Here is a 25,617-nt window from a genome sequence, read left to right as displayed (position 1 = left end):
TCTGTTTTCTCAATACTAGTTTCTAATCACTGCATAATTCCTGAAGACTGCCCAGAGCTATGGGATAGTAATTAACATATCAAAGTCAGATAACGGCTTTTCTTTTTTGTGGCACAGGCTATGTTGCTGCAACTTTGGTCTTGGCGACTGTAATTCATCTGTGAAAGATGCTCTGAAGGAACAGAAAGCAGTAGGGTTTAAAGAGCTATTTTATTCCAGTCCCCTTCACTTATGAATTAATTATATTAAGTACAGTAAAAAAAAAACTATCTTCCCTTCTCTTACCTCACTGTCTTCTTTCAGATCCTTTAGCTCTGGGATGGACCAATTTGGATCTTCTTCACAGTTCTTAACTTGAGTTTTCAAAGAAATGAATTCAGAATCCTTTAATGGCTCCTTTGAGGTGACTGATTTAAGGTGACTGAAATCCTTTTCATCTTTAATATCTTGCTAGTAGATATGAGAGAGAAATTATTTTATTTTCTATACTAACACTGTTTTCAAAATCTACATGTCTGTAAAACTGGGAGGGGGGGAAGTGATGGATATTTTGCTAAGGCTCATGCAAATGCTATATATCATTTACTAACTTAATCTACAACCCTAGGTCTTCCCAGGTAGCTAAACAAGTTCAGGTCAACATTTATTGAGCACATATTATGAAATGTGTACAAGAAGCTCTGTGGATATAAAGGTGAATGCAACAGTTTCCAGCTTCAAAGGAACTCAAAATGTAGCATGAAGGCAGATAATCACAATGAAGCCTTCAATGTAGAGCCAAAACAGAAATATAACCAAAATATTATTGAGGGAGGAGGATATCTGAGAAGATGCAATAAAGGAGATAACACAAACTGTTAGGATGCTTAAAAGAAGAGTAGGAATTAGAAAGAACCAGGTGTTTGTGTGCATACCTGTGTGTGTAGCATATGGGAGTCTTGATATGTTAAAAGACAGGCTGGAGTGGGATAGAGGAGCTCTGGGCCTTATCTCTTTTGCAGAAAAGATGGCTTTATTTCATTTTTAGGACTGAACTATGATTTTTTGAAGACATCAACAGAGCAATGATAATCTAAAAAATTTTAAGCTGGAATTCAATTCACTATTTAAGAATAAGAAAATATAACCATTCTAATTAAGTAATGATAACTAAGAAAAACTCAGGTTTCAGAAAGTTTTATGGGCCAAACAAGCCCAATTAATTTTAACTAATTTTCAACTAGAAATCTAAAATGTTGATACTGCTTTAAACATGCATCAGTAAGCATTTATACATATTTTTCAGAGTAAGGTTAACCTCCCAATAGTTAAATGGCATTTCTTTTTTTTCTTTTCAAATAATAAATATCCACTAAAAAAAAGCATTACCCCTATAATTTAAAAAGTTATATACATAAAATATCCCAATATAAAACAGTATTTTCATATTTTATTCAAAGGAAAAGGCCTGCTGTGTTCAAAAAAATAAATTTTTGGCTTTCAAACTGAACATAGCCCATATTCTTAGTCCAGTACTTGCCGCCATGAGGACTATGAGGCATTTCTGTTTATCCGCTTGTTTGTTGAAAAACCATTTAACTTACTACTTATTAACATGTTTCACTTATATCTAAAATAGGGATACAGGAGTTCCCATCATGGCTCAGCAGAAATGAATCCGACTAATATCCACGAGGATGCAGGTTTGATCCCTGGCCTTGCTCAGTGAGTCGTGGATCCCTCGTTGCCATGAGCTGTGGTGTAGGTTGAAGACTTGGCTCAGATCCTGTGTTGCTGTGGCTGTGGTGAAGGCCGGCTGCTGTAGCTCCGATTTGACCCTAGCCTAGGAACTTCCGTATGCTACAGGTGCAACCCTAAAAAGTAAAAAAAAAAAAAATTTAAATAAAACAGGGATACAAAAGCACCAACCTGGTATAGTGGTTACGAAGATTAAACTAACTAGTACATGCAAGTACATAGAATAGTACCTGCCATAGAGTATGAGTTCAGTAAGTGTCGCCGTTGTTATTTTTTTATTATTACTACTGTGGGATAGAATAATACATAACAATACTATTATTACTGTGTGTAGGAGTTGCCAAAAGGTTTACAGAGAAATTAAGAAATGAGAACACTTCAAGAAGAATCTGAGGAGCGTAGAGGGAAGAAGAACAGCATTTGGGTCAATGTCGGTGAGGCCATGACTGCCCAAGACAACAGCAGAATTCAGTGTATGAGAGAAATCATGCAGGAATCAGCATGCCTGAAGTCAAGGTTTAAATCAGCAGAGGATGAGAAACAAGGTAAATTAAGACTCAGTCTTTTCACCTGTAAAATAAGGGTAATTATCCTCACTACATCACAAGGATTTTATGAGTATTAAATAATACAAAGGGCCTTTTACAGTGCTTGACATACTATAAGTACTTGTTTAATATTAACAATTAAAAAAAGAATTATAATAATATTTGCAGAAACCTCTTACCAGGGTATATAATTCACTGTCTCTTGATCGTGGACTTAACTCTTGGTCTTCATGAAAACAGTGCCGCTGGGAAGGATGAGCCCGCTCTGGGAGGACAATGTCATCTGGCCCTGCACTGCATTTAGTGTATAAAGCTAAAGGGTTAAGGTCTCTGAAACCCTAGGGTTGAACAAAGAAGAAGGAAGAGTTTAGTTTCTCAGAGAAAAAGTGAAAAAGTTTAGTATGTCATAATTTTAAAATGTTGTGGAAACATATTACCTTCTAAAATTTAATAGTTAGATTTTTTTTTCCCACATGGATAGTTTTTCCCAGTCACAAAAGTTATCAACAGCAGAGTTCCCATCATGGCCCAGCAGAAACGAATCTGACTAGTATCCATGAGGATGCAGCTTTGATCCCTGGCCTTGCTCAGTGGGTTAAGGATCTGGCGTTGCCGTGAGCTGTAGTGTAGGTTGCAGATGCAGCTCAGATCCTGTGTTGCTGTGGCTGTGGTGTAGGCTGGCAGCTGCAGCTCTAATTTGACCCCTAGTCTGGGAACCTCCATGTGCCATGAGTGTGGCCCTTAAACAAACAAAAAAGGACAAAAAAAAAACTTATCAATGGTAATATTAATGGTGATGTAGACACTGCTATGAATAACTGCAAAATAAGAGAGTGTTGCTCTTATCTAAGAAAACATTAGAGAATTAAATACTTGGGAGTAAGACAGAATCCTCAATTATTTAAAATAAAAGCATTCTCTTTCTAAAGGACAATAAGTCAAACGTAGTTTTCCATGGTCATCTGAAAATTTACAAAGTGCTCTGCATTAAGAAGGCGAGAAACTCACAGATGTCTCTAAGATTAAAGGTTACAAAATCAGATCACTTTCTCTACTAAATGCTCTTACACCTTGAAGTGTTGAGATTGAATAACATACACTACAAAATACATCCCGATTGCTCTACCTTAGAAGGGACATTTTCTCGGCATACAATAGCATGGCCCTCTGTTCTCAAGACATGATGGAAATAGACGTCTTCATTTGAGGATGTATCGCACAGAAAAATGTTAAGGATTCCATCTACGTATTCGTCCACTACCCCCACTAATGGCTTCAAACCACACAACTTCTGGAAGTGCAAAATAGCTTTGGATGTCCAATGTTCCTGAAACACAATCAAGATACGAGATTCAGATGACAGATTAAAACATGAATTATTAAAATCATTTACAAAAATGAATTTCTAATGAATGAACTAGACGTTTCAGTGGAAAAATCAAACCATGAAAACACCAGAATAACACACTTGAGGATATTATGATTTGGGAATGAGAAAAGTCAGAATAAAGGAAAAATGATGAGAATGGGCTTATGAAAAAATTATTGTTATGTGATGATAACTTTCATGTTCAGAAATGGCTGAGTCAGATTACTAGACCAATTCTTTCACAGTAACAACTAAATGTTCTAGAATAAAAAAATTTTTTGAATAATGCTTTTTTTTTTTTTTTTTAGGGCCACACCTGTGGCTAGGGGTCAAATTGGTGCTGCGGCTACTGGCCTACACCACAGGCACAGCAACACCAGAACCAAGCAGCATCTAAAACCTATGCCAGAGCTCATGGCAAAGCTGGATCCTTAATCCACTAGGAGAGGCCAGGGACTGAACCCACATCCTCATGGATACTGGCTGGGTTTTTAACCTGCTGAGTCACAAAAGGAAGTCCTTAAAAAATATTTTTAAAATATGTCCAAAAATCAGCAAAGAACTGACAAGAGAGTTACAAATTATCAGGCTAAAATTAAAGGGAAATAGGTAACTACTTTGCCTTAAAGTTAATTGCCAATTCAGGCAACTGTGAACTTTGGTTTTGATGGTTTCACAGGTCAAAGAGGACAGAAATCAAAACCAGTGTCTATCCATGGAGGGATTGAAGAGTAGAACTTTCCCTTATTAAGTTAAGTTCCTAGGGGTAACAAGCTTAGGATAAGGGGGAAAAGAAATAACCTAGCCTTCACATAGATTTGCAGCTCAACTTTCATACCACCTGGATGGTACACAAACCCTCAGGATGTTCATTTAAAATAACATGGTTTCAGATTGGTTACATTGCTAGATACCTGGCAGAAGCAAATGTAAATCTCTCTGGGGATAGGTAATCTTTTTGCTTTTTAGGGCTGCACCTGCGTCATATGAAGGTTTTCCCAGGCTAGAGGTCCAGTTGGAGCTATAGGTGCCAGATACACTACAGCAACAGCAACACCAGATCCAAGCAGAGTCTGTGACCTACACTATGGCTCACAGCAACACCGGATCCTTAACCCACTGAGTGAGGCCAGGGATCAAACCCGCAACCTCATGGTTCCTAGTTGGATTCATTTCTGCTGTGCCACGATAGGAACTCTGTGATAGGCAATCTTAATCTGTGTTCAGATATTCTTACAAAAATTTTTAAAAGTCAATGAGCAGTACATAGGCAATGATAAAAAGCACTTAAAGAGAAAATTAATCACATGTAAGAACAAAGAGAAACAAAATAACACAAAACAAAAACTTTATGTATTTGAATTTCTAGATGAATTATGAAACAATTGAACTTGCTATGCTTAAAGTAAAAACAAAGAAAAAAATGAAAATAATTTTAAAGCTTCTGCAGAGATGTACAGTCTATTAAGAACTGATCTAGCAGAATTAAAGAACCAAAAGAACTTTTAGAAAGTAAAAATATAATTATCAAAATTAAAACCCTAATAGGGTTAATTCAATAGTAGGTTAGGTATTTTCAAGAGTAAATCAGTGAAATGGAAGATGATTTAGAAAAATTACCCAGAATGCAATATGGGAAGACAGAAATACATAAAATACAGAAGAGCGGTTAAAAAATATAGAAGGTAAATTCAGAAGATTTCACATGTGTTTAATTATGGTGCCAGAAAAAGAGAGGCAGGAACAGAGACAGGGGGAATATAAATATGAATACAGGGAAAACATCATAGTTGAAGAAATAAATGGCTGGGAATTAGCCAGATATAACAAAGCCAGATATAACAAAGTACAGATAAAAAGAAGTCCAGTGAACAACAAAGTAGGACAAATGAGAATAAACACATTAAAAGTGAAGAATATGTTTTTCAGACTTCAGAAACAAAGTAGAGTAGAAAAACTACCTTCATCTCTCCCCTTTCACCTATATCCAGTGAAACATCTATAACTCAATAAAGGTGTCTCTGACCCACACAATAGGGCCCTGGAGAAATACACACATCTGTACATCCAAAGGTAAGCAAACTGGAGCACAGAGAAGAGGCGAGGGAACCGCACAGTCAGGGCCTACAATCCTGGCCCTGAAGGAGGTGGTGGAGCCCACGGTTTCAGAGAACCCAGTAGCAGCAGGGAAGGCGGTGACACAACTCTGGCCACCTGACCACACTTGGCACCCATGGCCACAGGTAACTGTTAAGCAGTGGGGGAAGGGCCTGGGTCCCTGCCCTTCCAGCTTCTGAGGTGCCCATGACTCCCACCACTAATGCCCCACCTCCAAAAGCAGATCCTGTGACTCAGGGGATCCCAGAGGCAAGGAAAGAGCCCACCAGCCTGGTGACCACAGCAAATCTGGAAGAAGCAAGGCAGCAATGCCCATAGTGGCACAGAAAGCAGCAACGAAGGCATGGAGCCACACCACTTACAGAAAAGATGGAGGTGGGAAACTGCCACTCGAATATAACCAGTGGCAGCTCATGTAAAAGAAACAAAAAATGTGTGCGGCACCACCTACCAGAAAACAAAAAACAAAGGACTCTAACTCCTAACCTGTTATTTAACATCTTTTTTTTTTTCCTTTTTAAGGCTACACCTGCAGCATATGAAGTTCTTGGACTAGCAGTCAAACCAGAGCTGCAGCTGCTGGTCTATGTCACGGCCATAGCAATGCCAGATCTGACCTGCATCTGCAGCCTGTGCCACAGCTTGCAGCAATGCTGGATCCTTAACCCACTGAGCAAGGCCAGGGATTGAACCCACATCCTCATGGGTTGGTTTCTTAACCTATTGAGTCACAACAGGAACTCCCATTTAACATCAAATGTGCTGGCAGAGGAAAAATTCATCATCAAGCAACATGAAGCACTATAGCAACCCTACATCACAAAAAGAAAATGACAGTTCTCCAGAAACCAAAGACAGAATATTGTGATTCAACTGACAGAATTTCAAAACAGCTGTTGTAAAGAAAGTCAACCAAGCTAAACAAACAAACAAACAAACAAACAAAACCTCAAAGAGTTCCCATCATGGCACAGGAGAAATGAATCCAACTAGGAATCATGAGGTTGTAGGTTCAATCCCTGGCCTCACTCAGTGGGTTAAGGATCCAGCATTGCCATGAGCTATGGTGTAGGGCGCTGACTTGGCTTGGATCCTGCATTGCTGTGGCTGTGGTGTAGGCTGGCCACTGTACCTCTGATTTGACCCCTAGCCTGGGAACCTTCATATGCCATGGGTATCACCTTAAGAATAAAAAAAAATTTTTTTTAAACTCAAAAAGGCAGTTTAATGAGCTCAGGAATAAAATTAATGAACAGAAGGAACTTTACTAAAGAGAATGAAACTCTAGAAAAAAACCAAACAGAAGAACTCAGTAAATGAGATGAAGGATGCATTAGAAAGCACAGGAACAAGAGCAGACTGTATGGAAGAGAGAGTCAGTGATCTTTTTTTTTTTTTTATTTTCCCACTGTACAGCAAGGGGGTCAGGTTATCCTTACATGTATACATTACAATTACATTTTTCCCCCACCCTTTCTTCTGTTGCAACATGAGTATCTAGACATAGTTCTCGATGCTATACAGCAGGAGAGTCAGTGATCTTGAAGACAGAAATCTAGCAATGACATAAGCAGGAGAGGAAAGAGAAGATATTTAAAAATGCGAAAATCCTACAAAAGCTATCCAACTCTTTTAGGAAAGGCAACGTTAGGATAATGGGTATCGCAGAAGGAGAAGAGAGGGAGAAGACAACAGATTATTCAAATAATACAAACGTGGGGAAGAAACTGGATATGAAGGCTCACAAAGCCAAGAGAACACCTCATTACCTCTATGCAAAAAGACATCCTCCAAGACCTAATATTAAAATTGTCAAAAGTGAATGACAAAGAAAGGATCAAGACGTCAGGGAGAGAGGGAAGGATCAAGCTGGAGAAGGAGTAAGACATCAAGCTCACCTTCTCCCACAAACACATCAAAAAAATACAACTACATGTAGAATGATTCGCACAGAACATCTACTGAATGCTAGCAGAAGAACTTAAACCTTCAAAAAGGGGAAGAAACCCTCCACATAACTGGGTAGAACAAAAGGAAAAAGAGGGAGAAAAGGAATTAGGACAGGACTAGCATTCACGAGAGGGAGCAGTTAAAGAGAAAAGGAAAACACACCCCGGGAAGCCACCTAACCTACAGGGAGATAAACTGAGACAGGGGGATCTCCAAGTCCTGAGAAAAGCAGCGCAAAGTGAGAGCCACACAGATCATCTGCGCCATCACCCAGACGGCAGAGCCTGAGCCGCTCGGGCGGGGGCTGGGTGCTGAGACTCAGGCTCCGGAGGTCAGTTCCAGGGAGCAGACTAGGGTTGGCTATGTGGGGGAAGCTTGAGGGGCTAAGAAGGGGCGTGCCACAGGCTGGGGAGCAGAACACCACAGCCGAGGGAACCCAGGAGGAGATGTGGGCCTGCAGAAGAAGCCAGGTGCTACTGCTGGGGAGAGTGAGAGGAGGAGGGGAGGACCGCAATAGGAATCTCTCTCCCTTGCTCTGGCTACAGGAGACTGGGTGCCTCTTGTGTGGGCCCTGGGTGGCTGGGCACCTCTTGTGAGGGCTAAGGGCAGCGGGGGGCTAAGCACGACGTGGAGCCTCTTGTGTGATCTATAGTCTGCGGGGTTACACCACAGCAGGCATCTCAGAAACCAGAGCAGGGCGTGGCCTGCACCACTAGAGGTCTGTGAGCAGGCCCCACCTGTGAACTCAGTCACCTCAGAGGTTGGCACAAATGAGGGCCCTGCAACCGAGCACCACCTGTTGTTGCTCTCACTCTCCTGGGAACACACCTGCCCTGTTGCCACCACTGCCAAACGCTCTGGGCAGTGCCCACACATATCCAATCGCTGTCACTTCCAGGAGCCTGCAACTAGTAGCAGCCTGTGCAGCACTTCCTACATGGGCTAAGTGGGACAAGGTGCTTCTTGCATGGCATACAGGTGGCAGGGGCGAACCACCACAGTTATCTCTGACTCCAGAAGTGGGCCACCGCCACCAGGGGTCCACGAACGGGCAACATCTGTGGCCCCAATCACCTCAGAAAGTACCTCAGGGGAAGGCGTTGTGACCAAACAATGCCTGTTGTTGCTTTCTCCCCCTGGGAACTCACACACCCTGCCACTGCCAAGTGCTCCAGGCACCATCTAAATCTGCCTGAGGCTCATTACCACTTCCCAGGGCCCTGCAACTGGGAGTAGCCTGTGCCACCTTCCTGCAGGTCCTTGCTACCGTGAAAAGCCCAGCAACCAGGCACTGACTACTAGCCCTGCCATTGCCTCCCTCTCCCTGGAAACACACTCAAGGGGATAACAGCCTGCTCACACCAAAGAACGAGACAGCAAATATCCAAACTCCCATTCCAAAACTCAATAGCAACCCCCCACAAAATACAGAGGGGCACTCTTGCATAGAAAGAGCCCTCCAAGATTACAGTAGTTAGCTTCCCTAAATCACAGGAAAAGAAAAATATAAGTGAAATGAAGAAGCACAGGAACCATTTCCAGTTAAAAGAACAGAATTCACCTGAAGCAGTAAACAATGAAAGAGATCTCTGCAGTCTAAAAGACACTGAGTTCAAGAGGGAAATAGTGAAAATACTGGGAATTAAGGGTGAATATGAAGAAATTAAGAGCAGATATAAAGAGTAATGGAGATTACTTTAGAAAGGAACTAGAAAATATAAGGACGAGCCAAGGAAAATTGGAAAATTCATTTGCAGAGATGGGGATCCAGCATTGCCACAGCTGTGGCTTAGATCACAACTGAGGCTTGGATCTGATCTTTGGCCCCAGAACTCCATATACCATGGGGCAGCCAAAAAGAAAAATACTGTAAGATATCCCTTTGTACCTGTCAGAATGGCTATTATCAAAAAAGCAACAACTAACAAGTGTTGGTGAGCATGTGGAGAAAACAATCCTCATACACTTTTGTTGGGAATGTAAATTGGTGCAGCCACTATCAGAGACAGTATGGAAATCCTCAAAAAATTACAAATAGAACTACCATGTGATCCAGCTATCCCACTTCTGGGTATTTATCCAAAGAATATGAAAATACAAATCCAAAAAGACATCTGCACCCCCATGTTCACTGTGGCATTATTTACAATAGCCAAGACATGGAAACAACCTGTCCATCAACAAATAAATGGATAAAAAAGATGTGGTACATATATAACGGAATACTGCTCAGCTATTTAAGAAGATGATGTCTTCTACAATGTAAGTGGACCTTGAGTGTTTTATGCTACCTAAAAATAGTCAGAGAGAGGCAAATACCATATTATTTCACTCATGTGGAATATAAAAAAAATAAACAAACAGAAACAAAATTAAAACAAAACAAACAGAAACAGACATAGAGAGAACACAGTAGTGGCCACCACAGGGGAAGGGGAAAGGAGCAGGACAAAATGACTGAAGGGGGTCAACTGTCTGATGACAAATGGAGAACAAATCTTTGGCAGTGAGCATGTGGTAGGGTATATAGAAGCAGAAATAAAATGCTATACACATGAAACTTATGTAATTTATAAATCAATGTTACCTCAATAATAAGGAGCTTTGTTTTCTAAAGAGAAAATGTTCAAGTTTCAATTTCATTAGCAGGTAATTTTAATATGATTTTGATTTTGAAATAGTTAAAAACGTAGCATTCTTTAAAAAAATCTCCTAGATAAGTGAAAAGGTCTTTTATACAAAGAGTAAATATCTATAAAATAAAAACGTATTCTGTTTTTAAAAATATCTGAAGAACACAAGAGAAAAATATGGAATCATAAAAACAGCTAAAAAAATTAAAAACAGCCACAGAAAAAAAGGACATTGCCTCCAGAGGAACATCCATTAATGGATAGCTGACTTAAATATAATAAGGGAAACCAGAAGCCAGTGTAATGATTTCTTCAATTGGCTGAAGATATTAACTGCCAACCTAGAATTCTACACCTACTGAATATATCTTTTAAGAACAAGGACAGGAGGAGTTCCTGTTGTGGCTCAGTGGTTAGCGAATCCGAGTAGGAACCATGAGGTTGCGGGTTCGATCTCTGGCCTTGCTCAGTGGTTAAGGATCTGGCATTGCTGTGAGCTGTGGCGTAGGCTACCGAAGAGGCTCGGATCCTGTGTTGCTGTGGTTCTGGTGTAGGCCGGGGGCTACAGCTCCGATTCGATCCCTAGCCTGTGAACCTCCATATGCCGTAAGAGTGGCCCTACAAATGGCAAAAAAAGACAAAAAAAAAAAAAAATAAATAAAGTACAGGAGTTCCCCTCGTGGCGCAGTGGAAACAAATCTGACTAGGAACCATGAGGTTGCAGGTTTGATCCCTGGCCTCGCTCAGTGGGTTGAGGATCTGGCATTGCAGTGAGATGTGGTGTAAGTCGCAGACATGGTTCGGATCTGGCGTTGCTGTGGCTCTAGTGTAGGCTGGCGGCAACGGCTCCGATTGGACCCCTAGCCTGGGAACCTCCATATCCCAAAGGTGCAGCCCTAAAAAGACAAAAGACAAAAAAAAAAGAAGAAGTACAAAGTTATATTTTCAGGTAAGCATAACCAAGTCTGCCGTCAGTAAATTCTCTCACAAAATGAAATACTAAATAATACAGTTCAAATAGAAAATGTCCCCAGACAGAAGGTTTGAGTAGTGAGAAGAACAGCTAAGAAACTGAGAAATATGTTAACTATACCTAAATGGACATTATTATTATTTTATACAGTCAATTCCTTGAGAGGTTAAAAATAGTAGCATTGATTACAAAACAAAAATCAGAAGAGGACATTAAAGGAGTTAGTGTTCTAACGTCCTTGCACTGCTATTCACATATGTTTTATTTCCTAGAGTCATCACTTAAATAACACAGTGGAATAATTTAAAAATCTCTTCAAACTAAGGCATGCAAGGTGAGAAGAAGAAAGAACAGGTAAGCCAGTGATCTTTCACTAAGGCCACTAGGTTCTTCCCAGAGCTTGAAAAGTTTAGCTGTCATCTAAGGATTTGGGCAGACTGTATCCATACCTTAATTTTGGAATGCACCCACCCTATGGCCCCTTCCTTCGAGTATTACCCCCTAACTTTTAGCTGTTCTGCTAGCCCCCAACAATGTCCTCTAACGTTTCAATCCAGCAAGATTGCAGACTGGGGCATGACCTCAAGAAAGAAGCTGAAAAACTCCTAATCTTTCTTACTGCAATTTGACATCCAAGGGTAGACTTCTCTTTTTCTGCCTGCTTTGGATTTTGTGTTTAAGACTATTAGTCCCATTGTGCCACTCTATTGCTACTCTACCATTACCAAGTGCATTAACTATTTTTGAAACCAGAAAAAAGATAAAGAAATAAAGAGAGATACATTCATTCAGTCAAAAAAAATTTATTGAGCACTTACTATGGACCAAACATTGATCTAGGCACTGGAGATAAAGTGGTAAACAAGACAGACAATATCCTTGGGCTCAGGAACTTACGATGTTGTATATGATCAAACAATTAAGATAATACCAGCTGATGTTAGCAAGTAAAACAAAGTGACAGTGAATAACTGAAGAGGAAGGGCACATCTTAAATTGGCTGGTCAAAGAAGTCCTTCTTGGGGAAATGACAATTGGGCTTAAATCTGAACAAGAAGGATCCAATCATGACAATTCTTTGAATAAGCTATTTTAGTGATCCAGAAGCAATTTGTGAAGGAAACAACAAAAAGAACCAAAAATGGAAGCCATTTGGCTAATATGAGAGTAACGGACATTGGCTGTAAGTAGGTTACAAATTTATTCCTGACCTTTCTGATGGAAGCTATAAAAAGAAACCTAGTCAGGGCTAAAACGCACCCTAAAAAACAATACTTGGTACTGACTTGCACAAAATACATACTTTCCATACATTATTGATAATAAAAATCAGAAGCAGACTGAATTAGTCTAACAATAAAGGGACAGTTAAACAGGCTATAATACTCGCTTACCTTATGGATTACTATGAACATATTAAAATTGAGAACTATGACATACAAATATATTTGTTATAATGATGAGTAGAAAAATGGAATATAAAATAATGTGATTACTATTACATTACTATTACAAAACCCTCCAAAACCCTCATCTCCAATATCCAATAAACTAAACTGGAAGAAACTCACATCAAATTTCTAAACTGAATGTATCTGAGTGGGGAATTATAAGTTACGTTTTTTCCTTTTCTTTCTTCAAAATTATGTGCATAATTATAACTACATAAACAAATGTATCTATATGATGGAAATGCCTCCTGTTCCATCCCACTCCAATCATCTCCCACAATGATGTCATGAGAAGATTCTTTAAAAAAACATATATCTTGAAATACTAGAAAAGGAATACAAAAATACAATATCTTTTAAAATTCACCAAAAAAAACCAAATACCTGGGAATAAACCTGACCAAGGAGGTAAGAACCACAAAACATTAATCAAGGAAATTAAAGAGGATGCAAAGAAACGGAAAGATAGTCCATGCTCCTGGATTGGAAGAATTAATATTCTTAAAATGGCCGTACTACCCAAAGCCATCTACAGATTCAATGCAATCCCTATCAAATTACCCATGACATTCTTCACAGAACTAGAACAAACAATCCAAAATTTTACGTGGAACCATAAAAGACCCAGAATTGCCAGAGCAATCCTGAGGAACAAAAACCAAGCAGGTGGCATAACTCTCCCAGACTTCAGGCAATATTACAAAGCCACAGTCATCAAGACAGTGTGGTACTGGTACCAAAACATATATACAGACCAATGGAACAGAATAGAGAACCCAGAAATAAACCCAGACTCCTATGGTCAATTAATCTTTGACAAAGGAGGCAAGAATATAAAATGGGAACAAGACAGTCTCTTCAGCAAGGGGTGCTGGGAAAACTGGACAGCTGCATGTAAATCAATGAAACTGGAACGCACCCTCACACCACGCACAAAAAAAAAAAAAAAAAAAAAAAAAAAACCTCAAAAGGCTTAAAGATTTAAACATAAGACAAGACTCCATAAAACTCCTAGAAGAGAATAAAGGCAAAACACATGCTGTCTACAACGATTTCTTTGAGGGCTCACTCCATGTTTTATATATGTTTGTATCCTGAAAATCTAGAATTATTCTTGGCATCAAATGTTTGCTTATTAAACTGAAAACACACAAACATACCTCTACTGGTCTCACCCAAGCCAAAGAACAAGGGATAGCCTGAGCCGGAAGCTTTGTATAGCAGAACCTGCAACAGATAATCAAATATGGATGTTTAATCATATTTTAAAACTGCATTTTATGTAATCTCTTATCCACTCTTTAAGCTTTTTACACCATTTCAGTGTATTTTATTGTTGCATTTTAAAATTAATGTCTTACACTTTAAAGCAATCTAAGAAATAAACTTGTAAAATGTAGCAGTCTTTGAAAACCAGGGAGGAACAGTTCAACCTTCATGCTATATAAATTCACCTCTTAGTATGACCCAAAGAACCATTTTCTTAGTAGAAATTAAAATTTAGTTTCATGGATCTGTCCATTCAGATTCACAGTCATGTGAAGATGCAAGAGATTATATTCAATTGTGAAATTAAGTGACCATTTTGCCAAATCTGCACTGAGAAGAAAGAAGGGTGAAAAGGAGGGAGGGATGAAGGAGAAAAGGAAGAGAGATCCTAATACCATAAAGCTTTAGCATTATGGTTCAAAACTTAGTTCCTTATTAAATTTATTAACTTACTTAAGGAACCTCAGGGAGCTCTTCTGAACAGTTCCAATATTTCCAAAGTCTGGGTAGAACACTTCAACTTCCTGTTTCCCGAGAATTCGATGGACAATGACCCGATACCACCATTTATCCTCAGAAATCCTTACACAGCAGAGGTGTCCTGGTCGGATAAAATACTCTGGCATGGTATATCGATCAGAAACCAGCTGATTAGAGTAACAGCGCCTGAAGAATTCCACAATATAGAGAAACCCACAGGGGTAGGAAAAATTAAAGATCATTTGTTTTTGATGTACCAAGGATAGGAAAGTCTCAGCAAAAAGCAAAGAAAAAAAATCCTCACCTTTTCTGATTTGGCAATGCTTATTATTAAACCAATTAATTTTCTTTCTCTTATCCAAATCCCTTCTCTTTATCAGCAAACTTCTTCAAATAGAAACTTTCTAAGTGACTACTACATAACATTATGCCAGGAGTTCTTGAGTGGGAGATGACCATATAATGTAGTAAACTTAGGAAAAAACCATGGAATGCTTTTGGAGAGCTACAAAATAAGTCATTCTTATATGTGACACCAATGTAAAAATTAGACATTGTTGTTCATGAATAAATCTAAAGAGACTGAGAAGACAAACATTTTACATGGGTTTACTAAAAAAGGACATCATATTTCAGTAGAGCAAAGATAATTTAGAGCAGTAGTTCCCTAAGTGTAGCTCAAAGACTCCTGGAACCCTACATCCTCTCAAAAAGTTCATAAGATAGAAGCTACTTTAATACTTCAGTATTATGAAAATAGTTATGTGCTCTCTTCACTGTGATAACATTTGCACTGATGGTGTAAAAGCAAGGGTGAAATTCCAGGTGGCTTTCGCTAAATAAAGGCAAATGTACTCCGTCAATCTGCACTAGTACTCATTTATTTTTCACTGCTGAAAAATAAATTCCAGGTGGCTTTTTGCTAAATAAAGGCAAATGTACTCCATCAAACTGCACTAATCATTTATTTTTCACTGCCATGCATTCACAGTAAATAAAGAAGAAAAGAAAGAGACCCATTTCACTTAAGAATGTCCTTGATAAAGCAATAAAAGTTATTAAGCTTATTAAATCTCAACTACTAAGTGATGACTTTTTAAATATTCTCTGTAACAAAAATAGAAGTACAAGTAAAATACTTCCCAAGTTGCCTTAAGGAAAAGCACTTGTGCATTTCAGCTGCAAACTGAAGTAGTTGCTGCATGTGTGTGTGTGTGTGTGTGTGTGTGCATGTGTACATGAGTGTGTAGCATTATTTTTATTAGTAAGATGAACTAGACACTTTTCTTAAACATTATTTTTGCTTCAAAGGTCCACTCACAAATTACATTTATTCAAACTTGGGTATATGACATAGTATTTTCTCAAAAACGAAGTGAGCTTGTCATTTCCAGGAAAACACAGCACTTAACTGTCAATGACAAAATTCAAAGCCTCCAAATGAAAATTACGATTTTTGGAAAAAAGTTGCATCCAGCACCATGAGCTTGATGGCTTCCTAATACTTAATAATTTTTTGATATCAGCGATGATATTAATGAATGTGATTTTTTAAAATATACCGTGTGATGAAACATGTCAACATTGGAAGATATATGTAACTCAGTGAACCAGTATTTTCCAAAAGACCAATGCATGATGTTTTAAAATCTTAGATGGTGGTAAAATTCAGGGCCAGTTCCACTGAGTCTACACTTAGAAAGTCCCCATGCTATTTTTTAATGCTCTGTTACTGTTGTCATGAAATTCTTAATAATTTTTTTTGTCTTTTTTTGTTGTTGTTGTTGCTATTTCTTGGGCCGCTCCCGAGGCATATGGAGGTTCCCAGGCTAGGGGTCTAATCGGAGCTGTAGCCACCGGCCTACGCCAGAGCCACAGCAACGTGGGATCCGAGCCGCGTCTGCAACCTACACCACAGCTCACGGCAACGCCGGATCCTTAATCCACTGAGCAAGGGCAGGGACCGAACCCGCAAACTCATGGTTCCTAGTCAGATTCGTTAACCACTGCGCCATGACGGGAACTCCTGAAATTCTTAATAATTTTAAGGAGTCTTGCATTTTAATTTTGCACTGGAGCTTGCAATCACATAGCTAATCCTAGATATATTCAAAGTGCAAAAGCATAAAATGCATTTTAACACAGCAGAATTTGAAAAGTTCAAATTCTACATTGTAACTAACTTTAAGAAACTACCACTTGTCACAATCCCCACTGTGGCTCAGCAGGTTAAGGACCCAATATTGCTTTTTTGAGGACAAGGGTTCAATCCCTAACCTTAGTGGGTTGAGGATCTGGCGTTGCTGCTGCCAGCTGCAACATAGGTCGCAGATGTGGCCTCAGATTCGATGTTGCTGTGGCTGTGGTGTAGACCAGCAGCTGCAGCTCCAATTCAACCCCTGGCCCAAGAACTTCCACATGCCACAGGTGCAGTCGTAAAAAGAAAAAAAAAAGAAATTACCACTTGTCAAGTTTTGGTATACTACCAAAGAGTAGTCACAATTTTCTGAAAAGTCTATTAAAATACTCCTTTTCCCAACTACATTATGTGTGTGAGGCCAGATGTTTTCATATGCTCCCACCAAAATAATGTATCTCAAGAAATTAAAAGACAGAAGCAGATATGGAAATCCAATTTTCTTCTAAGTTAGATATGAAAGAGATCAGCAACAACGTAACAATGCACTCTTCTAATTTTCACAAAACAGTTATTTTTCATTAAAATGTTATCTATATTCAGATAAACAATTTACTATTATTTTAATAGTATTTTTTAATTCTTGCAGCTTTAATCTCTATACAATAAATATTAATAAACAAAAGCTCTCTTGGGCCTTAATCTTTAAGAGTCCTGAGACCAAAATGTTTGAGAACTGATTTAGAATGAAATAGATAAATACATTGAAAACAATGGACTCCTACCGCATTTCAATCATCATGTCTTCAAGTAACTCTGATGAATCCCTGCTATAGATTCGGATGTAGAATTGACTAGGAGAGATGATATACTCCACAAAGACCCCCACGAGAGTACTGGTATCTAATGGTGGCAGTCTGCATAATTTCTTGTCCCTTACAGCATCTGGTGGGATATCATGATTTGCCATTGCCAAGCAGAGCTGTGATTTGTTAATTTCTACTTGCTACAAGTCAAGAAAAAGAAAAAACCAAAGAAACCACTATAAATATTTGGGTGACATTTCAAACTCTATGACAATGTTTCTTCAGGTATATTTCATGGGCCACCTTTAACAGAATCCCCTGGCAAATTAGAAAAATGAAAATTCTAACATATACTCTTTATTATATATAAAATAACCAACAAGAACATATTATATATCACAGGAAACTATACTCAATATTTCGTAATGACTTAGAATGGAAAAGAATCTGAAAAAAATATAGTAATCACTTTGCTTTACACCCACCTTGAATTAACATGACATTGTAAATCAACTATATTTCAATTAAAAAAACATTCATGATAAAAACTGATAGCAAACATGATAGCAAAGTGTGTATAGAGGGAACATACCTTAAAATAATCAAAGCCATCTATGACAAACCCACAAAAAATATAATACTCAATGGAGAAAAGGTGAAAAGCCTTCCCACTTAAATCTGGAACAAGATAAGGATGCCCACTCTCACCACTTTTATTCAACATAGTATTGAAAATCCTAGCCACAGCAATTAGACAAAAGAAATAAAGAGTGTCCAAATTGGAAAAGAAGAGGTAAAATTGTCATGCTATGCAGATGACATGATACAGATGACATGATACAGAAACCCTAAGGACTCCACACAAAAACTACTCGAACTGATCAATGAATTCAGCAAAGTAACAGGATACAAGATTAATATTCAGAAATCAGTTGCATTTCTATATAACAATGAAATATGAGAAAAGGAATATAAAATTATAATACCTTTTAAAATCACACCCCCAAAAAATCAAATACCTAGGAATAAACCTGACCAAGGAGGTGAAACACTTATATGCTGAGAACTATAAAACATTAATCAAGGAAATTAAAGAGGATGCAAAGAAACGGAAAGATAGTCCATGCTCCTGGATTGGAAGAATTAATATTCTTAAAATGGCCGTACTACCCAAAGCCATCTACAGATTCAATGCAATCCCTATCAAATTACCCATGACATTCTTCACAGAACTAGAACAAACAATCCAAAATTTTACGTGGAACCATAAAAGACCCAGAATTGCCAGAGCAATCCTGAGGAACAAAAACCAAGCAGGTGGCATAACTCTCCCAGACTTCAGGCAATATTACAAAGCCACAGTCATCAAGACAGTGTGGTACTGGTACCAAAACATATATACAGACCAATGGAACAGAATAGAGAACCCAGAAATAAACCCAGACTCCTATGGTCAATTAATCTTTGACAAAGGAGGCAAGAATATAAAATGGGAACAAGACAGTCTCTTCAGCAAGGGGTGCTGGGAAAACTGGACAGCTGCATGTAAATCAATGAAACTGGAACGCACCCTCACACCACGCACAAAAAAAAAAAAAAAAAAAAAAACCTCAAAAGGCTTAAAGATTTAAACATAAGACAAGACTCCATAAAACTCCTAGAAGAGAATATAGGCAAAACATGCTCTGACATCAACCATACAAGTGTTTCTTTTCTTAGGTCAGTCTCCCAAGGCAATAAAAATCAAAATAAAAATAAACCAATGGGACCTAAGCAAACTTAAAAGCATTTGCACAGCAAAGGTAGCCATAAAAACAAAACAAAACAAAAAAACCCAAAAAGACAACCTATGGAATAGGAGAAAATAGTTGCAAACAATGCAACCCATAAGAGCTTAATCTCCAAAATATACAAACAACTCATACAACTCAACAGCAAAAAAACAAACAAACAACCCAATTGAAAAAATGGGCAGAAGACCTAAGTAGACATTTCTCCAAAGAAGACATAAGGATGGCCAACAGGCACATGAAAAAAATGCTCAACATCACTAATTATTAGAGAAATTCAAACCAAAAGCCAGATGTAAAGAGCAGAACGGAAGAAAAGTTAGCAATTAATTCCTTAACAATGACAAAATAATAGGGAATGAAAACACAAAAAGGGAGAAGTCTCTGTGGATATATAATGAAGGAGGAAAAAAAAAATCACCCAATAACTGAGGCTAGGTACAGGGGTGACCTGCAGCAGTGCTGAGACAGACAGCTACAACAAAGCTCCTCAATTCTTCCCTCCAAGGCCTGGAGGGTCTCTAAGCTACTGAAACACAACAGAGCAGTGTCATCCCAAGCCAAGTGTCCAATCCTTAAAGCCATCTGAAAACTCTGAAATGAGACTCAAGGAACATTAGTTCTAAAAAAGACTGGAAATCAGAATAAATGCTGCATAAGATGACTTCAGATCAAAGTTACGATCTCTTTTATGAAATTACAGATCTAGAAATAAGACTTTTCTCAAACAGAAGTTTATTCTAAAGAAACATTCCATTACTTTCCATAATAATGAATCTCCAGTGCACAGTCGTTAAACCCTACTCACCAGCTGTAAAGGCTTTACCACAAGATTAGGCTTCTTAAAAATCTTCTGTTCTGGCTCTCTCTGGTTTTTTGAAGGGCAATCCCATGTTGTCTCCTTGATAACAGCAGTAGACAGTGAATTTCTAGGGGGACTGGACACAGAAGCTTTGGCTTCTATTTTCTCGTCTGAATGAACTAAACATGAATTTCTGACTGATGAAGCAGCTCCATCTGAAATGAGCAATACAGCAGCCTATATACATATATGTAGGTATACATATACATAATTTGTAAACTGTTACTAATACATTCTATGTACCAGGCCCTGGGCAGATAATAAAGATGAGAGATATGAACTTCTCTGTAAATCTTTCAGTATGAGAGATATAAGGAGAGGTCCAGGTGGAAACAAATCTTAAATCATTCATGGTGTGGGGAGAAGGTAAGTCTGATAAAGTTTTTTAAACTTTGGTGAAAGGTTTTATTTTTCAGCATCCTGATTTCAATTTATTTCTTGTTCAACTTTAGCTATGAACCTTCACCTTTACAATATACAATACATGTAACTACTTAATATTCCATAATATGATGCCTTAAGTTTTAGGGAATTCCCAAACAAATCACACATTTTGTTCAAATTTACATGTGTATGACCATAAGAGGCTGACATAAAAAAGACCCCAGACAAACGTAAAAACTATGATGACTCCTAAAGAAATAAACTAATAACTGTACAAGATGTAGGTATAAGAATGTTTATCTCTGTGTTTTTTTTCTAACGGAAAAAATGGATACTCTATATGTCCACTGATGTGAGACTGTCTAGATGAATTCTAATACAGTTACATAAAACAATTACATATACAGTTAAAAAGGAGGAAATAAACTTGTATATGCGGATATGGAAAAATATCTCTACAAAGTATAAAAAGCAAGGATTTATATACAATGCTGCTTTGTGGAAGAAAATTATACATATGATAAATAATTAGAAAAGATCCAGAAAAAAAAACACTAAAACTATTACTACTAGTTACTACTTCTGCATTATTGGAATTGTTTAAACAAGCAAATACTGCTTTTGTAATTCTTTAAAAGTGTAGTTAGGCTCACATACACATTTTTTTAAAATCTGGAAAGCTATAAAAAATTCTAATGGCATTTTTTGAGGGAGTGAAATGAGAAATGTTCGTTTTCAACTTTTTACTCATCTGTGCTACTGGAATTTCTTTAGAATGAATATTGTTTTAATAATCCAAAAAAATCAACAAAGATACATTCACATTCTATTAAAAAAAAAAAAAACACCAAGAAAATAAAAACCTGTCCACCATAGGTACTTGTTGAAATTTATAAAAATACAAGTACCACACTGTATTACAGTTTGGCAAAATGTTACCATTAAGTGAACTGAGGAAAGAGTACATGGGATCTCTCTGTATTCATTCTTAATAACTACAAGTGAATCTACAATAACATCAATAAAAATCTCAAAAGAAAAAAAAAAAAACGAAGCCAAACAAAAACAAAAACCAGAGCCCTAAATGCAATGGGACAAAAACAGAAAAGGAACAAAACTAGTAAAACCAGAATAAAACCCAAAGTTAGTTAAAAGTGATGTACCAATGATAATTTCTTAGTTTTGATAAACATATCATGGTTATGTGAGATGTCAATATTAGGGGCAGCTGGATAAAGGGCATATGGGCACACTGTACTATCTCTGCAACTTTTCTATTAACCTAAAATTATCACAAAACAAAATGTTTTAAAAAAATACAACTGCTGAGTCCCAATGCACACCCACTTATCAGGAACCTTCAAGTATTTCTAAGAACCTCCACGTATTCCTAAACAGCCAAAGAATCACTAAACTATTGAGTGCTTCCCCATCAGAATACTATTTCAGAAAACTTATTTTTTCAGAATTATCCAAATCTGGACAATGGTTGTACTGTAACCACATCAATCACACAGCTCACACACTGGCCTTGAAGATGTTTTGTATATAATGACCTCCATTCTGGTGATAGGTGCTGTAATAAGACTGCTGTATTATTAATAAAGACCATCAGAGTTTCTTAAGTTTACTTCTGGCATTGCCGTGAGTTATGGTGTAGGTCGCAGATGCAGCTCAGAGCTGGCATTGCTGAGGCAGTGGTGTAGGCCAGCGGAACCTCACTAGCCTGGGAAACTTTATGTGCCACAGTGCGGCCCTAAAAAGACACACACACACAAAAAGACTATTACATAATCAGTGCTTTTTTTTTCCCTTGTCCTTCCAGAAACAACTAAAAATCGGGTTTACTTATACTATAAACTCACCAGGTGGCAGAGGCTTCCTATCAGCATCAAACACCAGCAAGTCTTGTTCTCCTTCCCTGAACTCAACATGAAGAATGTCACTAAGAGATCCAACAAGCTCTGTCACATTTAAGAAGCCCAGTTTTTTGGGTGAAAGTGGCTCTTTAAAAATTACCTGTCACCAAAACAATAACAAACAAAACAGGAATATAACATATACAGATGCCCATGGACAATACTTTTAATTTGGATTTGGCCAAACTAAAATTGTAAGGGTGAGTGAACTCAGGCATTATAATAAATGTTTGCTTCCAAACAAGTATTATACAAACCAAGAGACCTATAATCCCTCACCATAAACTGCTAGGCCAGTTAGAAGTTCCTCCACTTGGACAAGCCTATTGGTGATGCCATATTCTAAAAAGAGGCACAAATAATGTCTGGCTGTCTCTTTCTTGATCTTGTTGGGAGCCATTATTGGTCAATGCCTGATCTACTATTTTACTGAGAGTTTTAACATAGTGATGTTCTCATTCCACAGATCCTTTTTTATCACTTTATTGGAAAAAATTTTGTGGCGAATATGCTCCCCTCATTTCTTACTAGTTCATTTAGGAAAGCCAGAATAAGTGACTGACTCTCTTTTCTTTACCATTTTCCAAGAAAATGAAATGGTTCTCTATCATCTTCCATGATAACCAATTAGATTTTAATATCATATGAACTCAAGGAATTAAACACATTTGATGGGCTTCAAACCACTGCAATTATTATCCTTAATCAAACCTGAAAAACCACTTCACATGGATTCCTAAGTCCTCCTGAGCTGAACCTAGTCTTTAATAGTTTCCTTGCTGGTCTGGGATGATAAGATGATCCAGGTTCAATTTTATGCAATTAGAATACCCTTGTACATACAATTTAAATTACCTCATAGTTACACCCATTTACCCCATAATTACTAATATGTTCTATACCTCATTATACAAGTCTCAGAAAAACAGTACTCTTATTGCCATTACCAGTATAATTAATAAAAGCAATGAACATTTTTTACCTATGTTCATCCTTTTTCTACCATTTTGCATGATGGTCCTTTACATTGTCAGAGTAACAGCCATCATATACTATGTTCTCCTTTCTAACCTTCATTTAGTCTTAGTTTTCTAAGTGGCACTCACTGTCAGTTCTTTTTGTTGATGTTTCTCTAGTGACTTTGATTATTTGAAGTTCATTCTTCAGTAAACTTTGTGAGAAAAGCTCATGGGAACAACGGTTCTTGAATTCTTGTATGGCAGTAATAGCTTGCCTAGCTCTGCATAGCTGAAATTCAATTTTGCTAGCCATAAAATCCTTGGCTCATATTTTCTTTCCATGAAATATGTTACTTTTTACTTTCTTTTGAAATACCTTACTTTTTAAAATCCCTTTTCTTGTAAACATTGCTGGGAAAATGTCTATAACCTAAATTTGTCTCCCTTATAAATCACTTGCTCTTTTAGATCTAGCTCAGATAATTAGCTTTTTTCTTCAAGTTCAGTAATTTGGTGTCGGTCATTCTGGGTCAGTATTCTCAGGTATGCAGTGTGCTCCTTCAACATATAGTTTCAAGTTTTCCATTTCAGTAAGTTTACTCAAATTATAGTTTTCAGTATTTGTTCTGTTCCACCTTTGGTTTTATTATTCATATGCTGCCTCTTCTCCACCTGTTTTCAATACCTTTTACTTTCGCTTTAATCTTTCTTTCCTTGTTCATTTTTTCCTAGTATTTTCTTATAAAAAATTTTAAACACAGGAAAGGGAGAAATACTCTGACAGTGAAAATCCACTACCTATATTATTACTAGTGTTCTGCTATATTTGCTTTATCATCTATATACCCATCTACCTACCAAACTATCTTTTTTATTCATTTCAACACGACCTCAGACATGAATACTCTTTACTCCCAAACATGTCAGCATGCCATTATTAACTGAGGTTAACAGTCTTTTTAAGGTAAAATTTACATGCAGTGAAATGTATAGAACTTACGTTTACCACTGAATTAATTAGGTTTGACAAATTCAAACTGTGTAACCTAAACCCACATTTAAGATATGAAACATTTCAATCACCTCAGCAAGTTCTTTCGCAGAAAAAAACAATTCTCTTTTCCACTACAGATTAGCTTAATCTATTAGCTTCTACTCTAGAACGTCATAGAGAAGGTAACCTACAGTTCAGCAGCAAGTATTTCTCAAATTCATCCATGTTGGCTTACCTTTCAGCAGTTTAACAGTATTTCATTGTAAGAATACACAATTTCTTTATTCATTTTCATACAAAGAACAATAGGGTTGTTTCCAATTTAGGCTATTAAGCATAAAACTGTTAAAAATATTATTGTACAAGTCTTTCAGGGGACATGAGCTTTGATTCCTCTTAGATAAATATCTTGAGAGTATAGTTCTGGATCAAAGAGTAAACATATTTACTTTATAACAAAATGTCAGAACAGTTTTCAGAGAAGTACCATTTTATACTTGCTCCAAAAATGTAAAGGCTTATCATCATTTGTGTTTATTAATCCCTCATACACCTACATTTGTGAAGTGTATGTTCAAATCTTCTTTAATGGAGTTGTTTGGCTTTCTGTAATAGCACTATAGAAGGTTCTCTATTCTGGATATGAGTCCTTTTTCCAGATATATAATTGTAAAATTTTTTCCCAGTGGTCATTTTTTTCCAATGATTATTTATTTAAATTTTATCAGAGTATAGTTGACTTTAATATTATATTAGTTTCAGATGAACAGCAAAGTGAATTAGTCATACATATAAATTTATCCATTCTTGGAGTTCATGTTGTTGTTCAGGGGTAATGAACCCAACTAGTATCCATGAGGACACGGGTTTGATTCCTGGCCTCGCTCAGTGGGTTAGGGATCTGGCATTGCCATGAGCTATGGTGTAGGTCACAGACACAGCTCGGAGCTGTATATTCATATATATATCCATATACACCTATATATATATACATATATATACCTATAAACATATACACACCTATATATATATATATGGAACACATACACACACATATATACATGGATATATATTTGTGTATATACCCATATAGATCCATATATCCATGTGATATACACACACACACACACAAATATATATCCATTCTTTTCCCATATAGATTATTACAAACTATTGAGTAGATTTTCCTGTGCTATATAGTAGGTTCTCCTTAATCACCTATTTTGCACAGTAGTGTG

At 37.4% G+C, this 25,617-nt stretch overlaps 1 protein-coding gene across 14 annotated transcripts in view; it reads right to left on the bottom strand.

The window, feature by feature from the left end:
• The window catches only part of TDRD5 (tudor domain containing 5), a 126,589-nt gene that overhangs the window by 23,632 nt on the left and 77,340 nt on the right, over positions 1–25,617 (bottom strand). For all 14 annotated transcript variants that reach the window (XM_084977792.1, XM_084977799.1, XM_084977789.1 and 11 more), the window contains 8 exons: positions 22,373–22,526; positions 20,070–20,278; positions 17,451–17,671; positions 14,502–14,714; positions 13,940–14,006; positions 3,412–3,612; positions 2,465–2,623; positions 286–450 (listed from right to left, as the gene is read on the bottom strand). In XM_084977792.1, the coding sequence (XP_084833918.1) occupies positions 286–450; positions 2,465–2,623; positions 3,412–3,612; positions 13,940–14,006; positions 14,502–14,714; positions 17,451–17,671; positions 20,070–20,278; positions 22,373–22,526 (1,389 nt within the window). The remainder of the gene's footprint in view (positions 1–285; positions 451–2,464; positions 2,624–3,411; positions 3,613–13,939; positions 14,007–14,501; positions 14,715–17,450; positions 17,672–20,069; positions 20,279–22,372; positions 22,527–25,617) is intronic.

This window comes from Sus scrofa, chromosome 9, assembly GCF_054392235.1.
Source record: "Sus scrofa isolate SSC_HxYL_T2T_F1_AM1 chromosome 9, Sscrofa_HxYL_maternal_Yorkshire_Landrace_v2.0, whole genome shotgun sequence".
Classification (NCBI taxonomy): domain Eukaryota; kingdom Metazoa; phylum Chordata; class Mammalia; order Artiodactyla; family Suidae; genus Sus; species Sus scrofa.
This window is presented reverse-complemented; position numbering and strand designations above follow the sequence as displayed.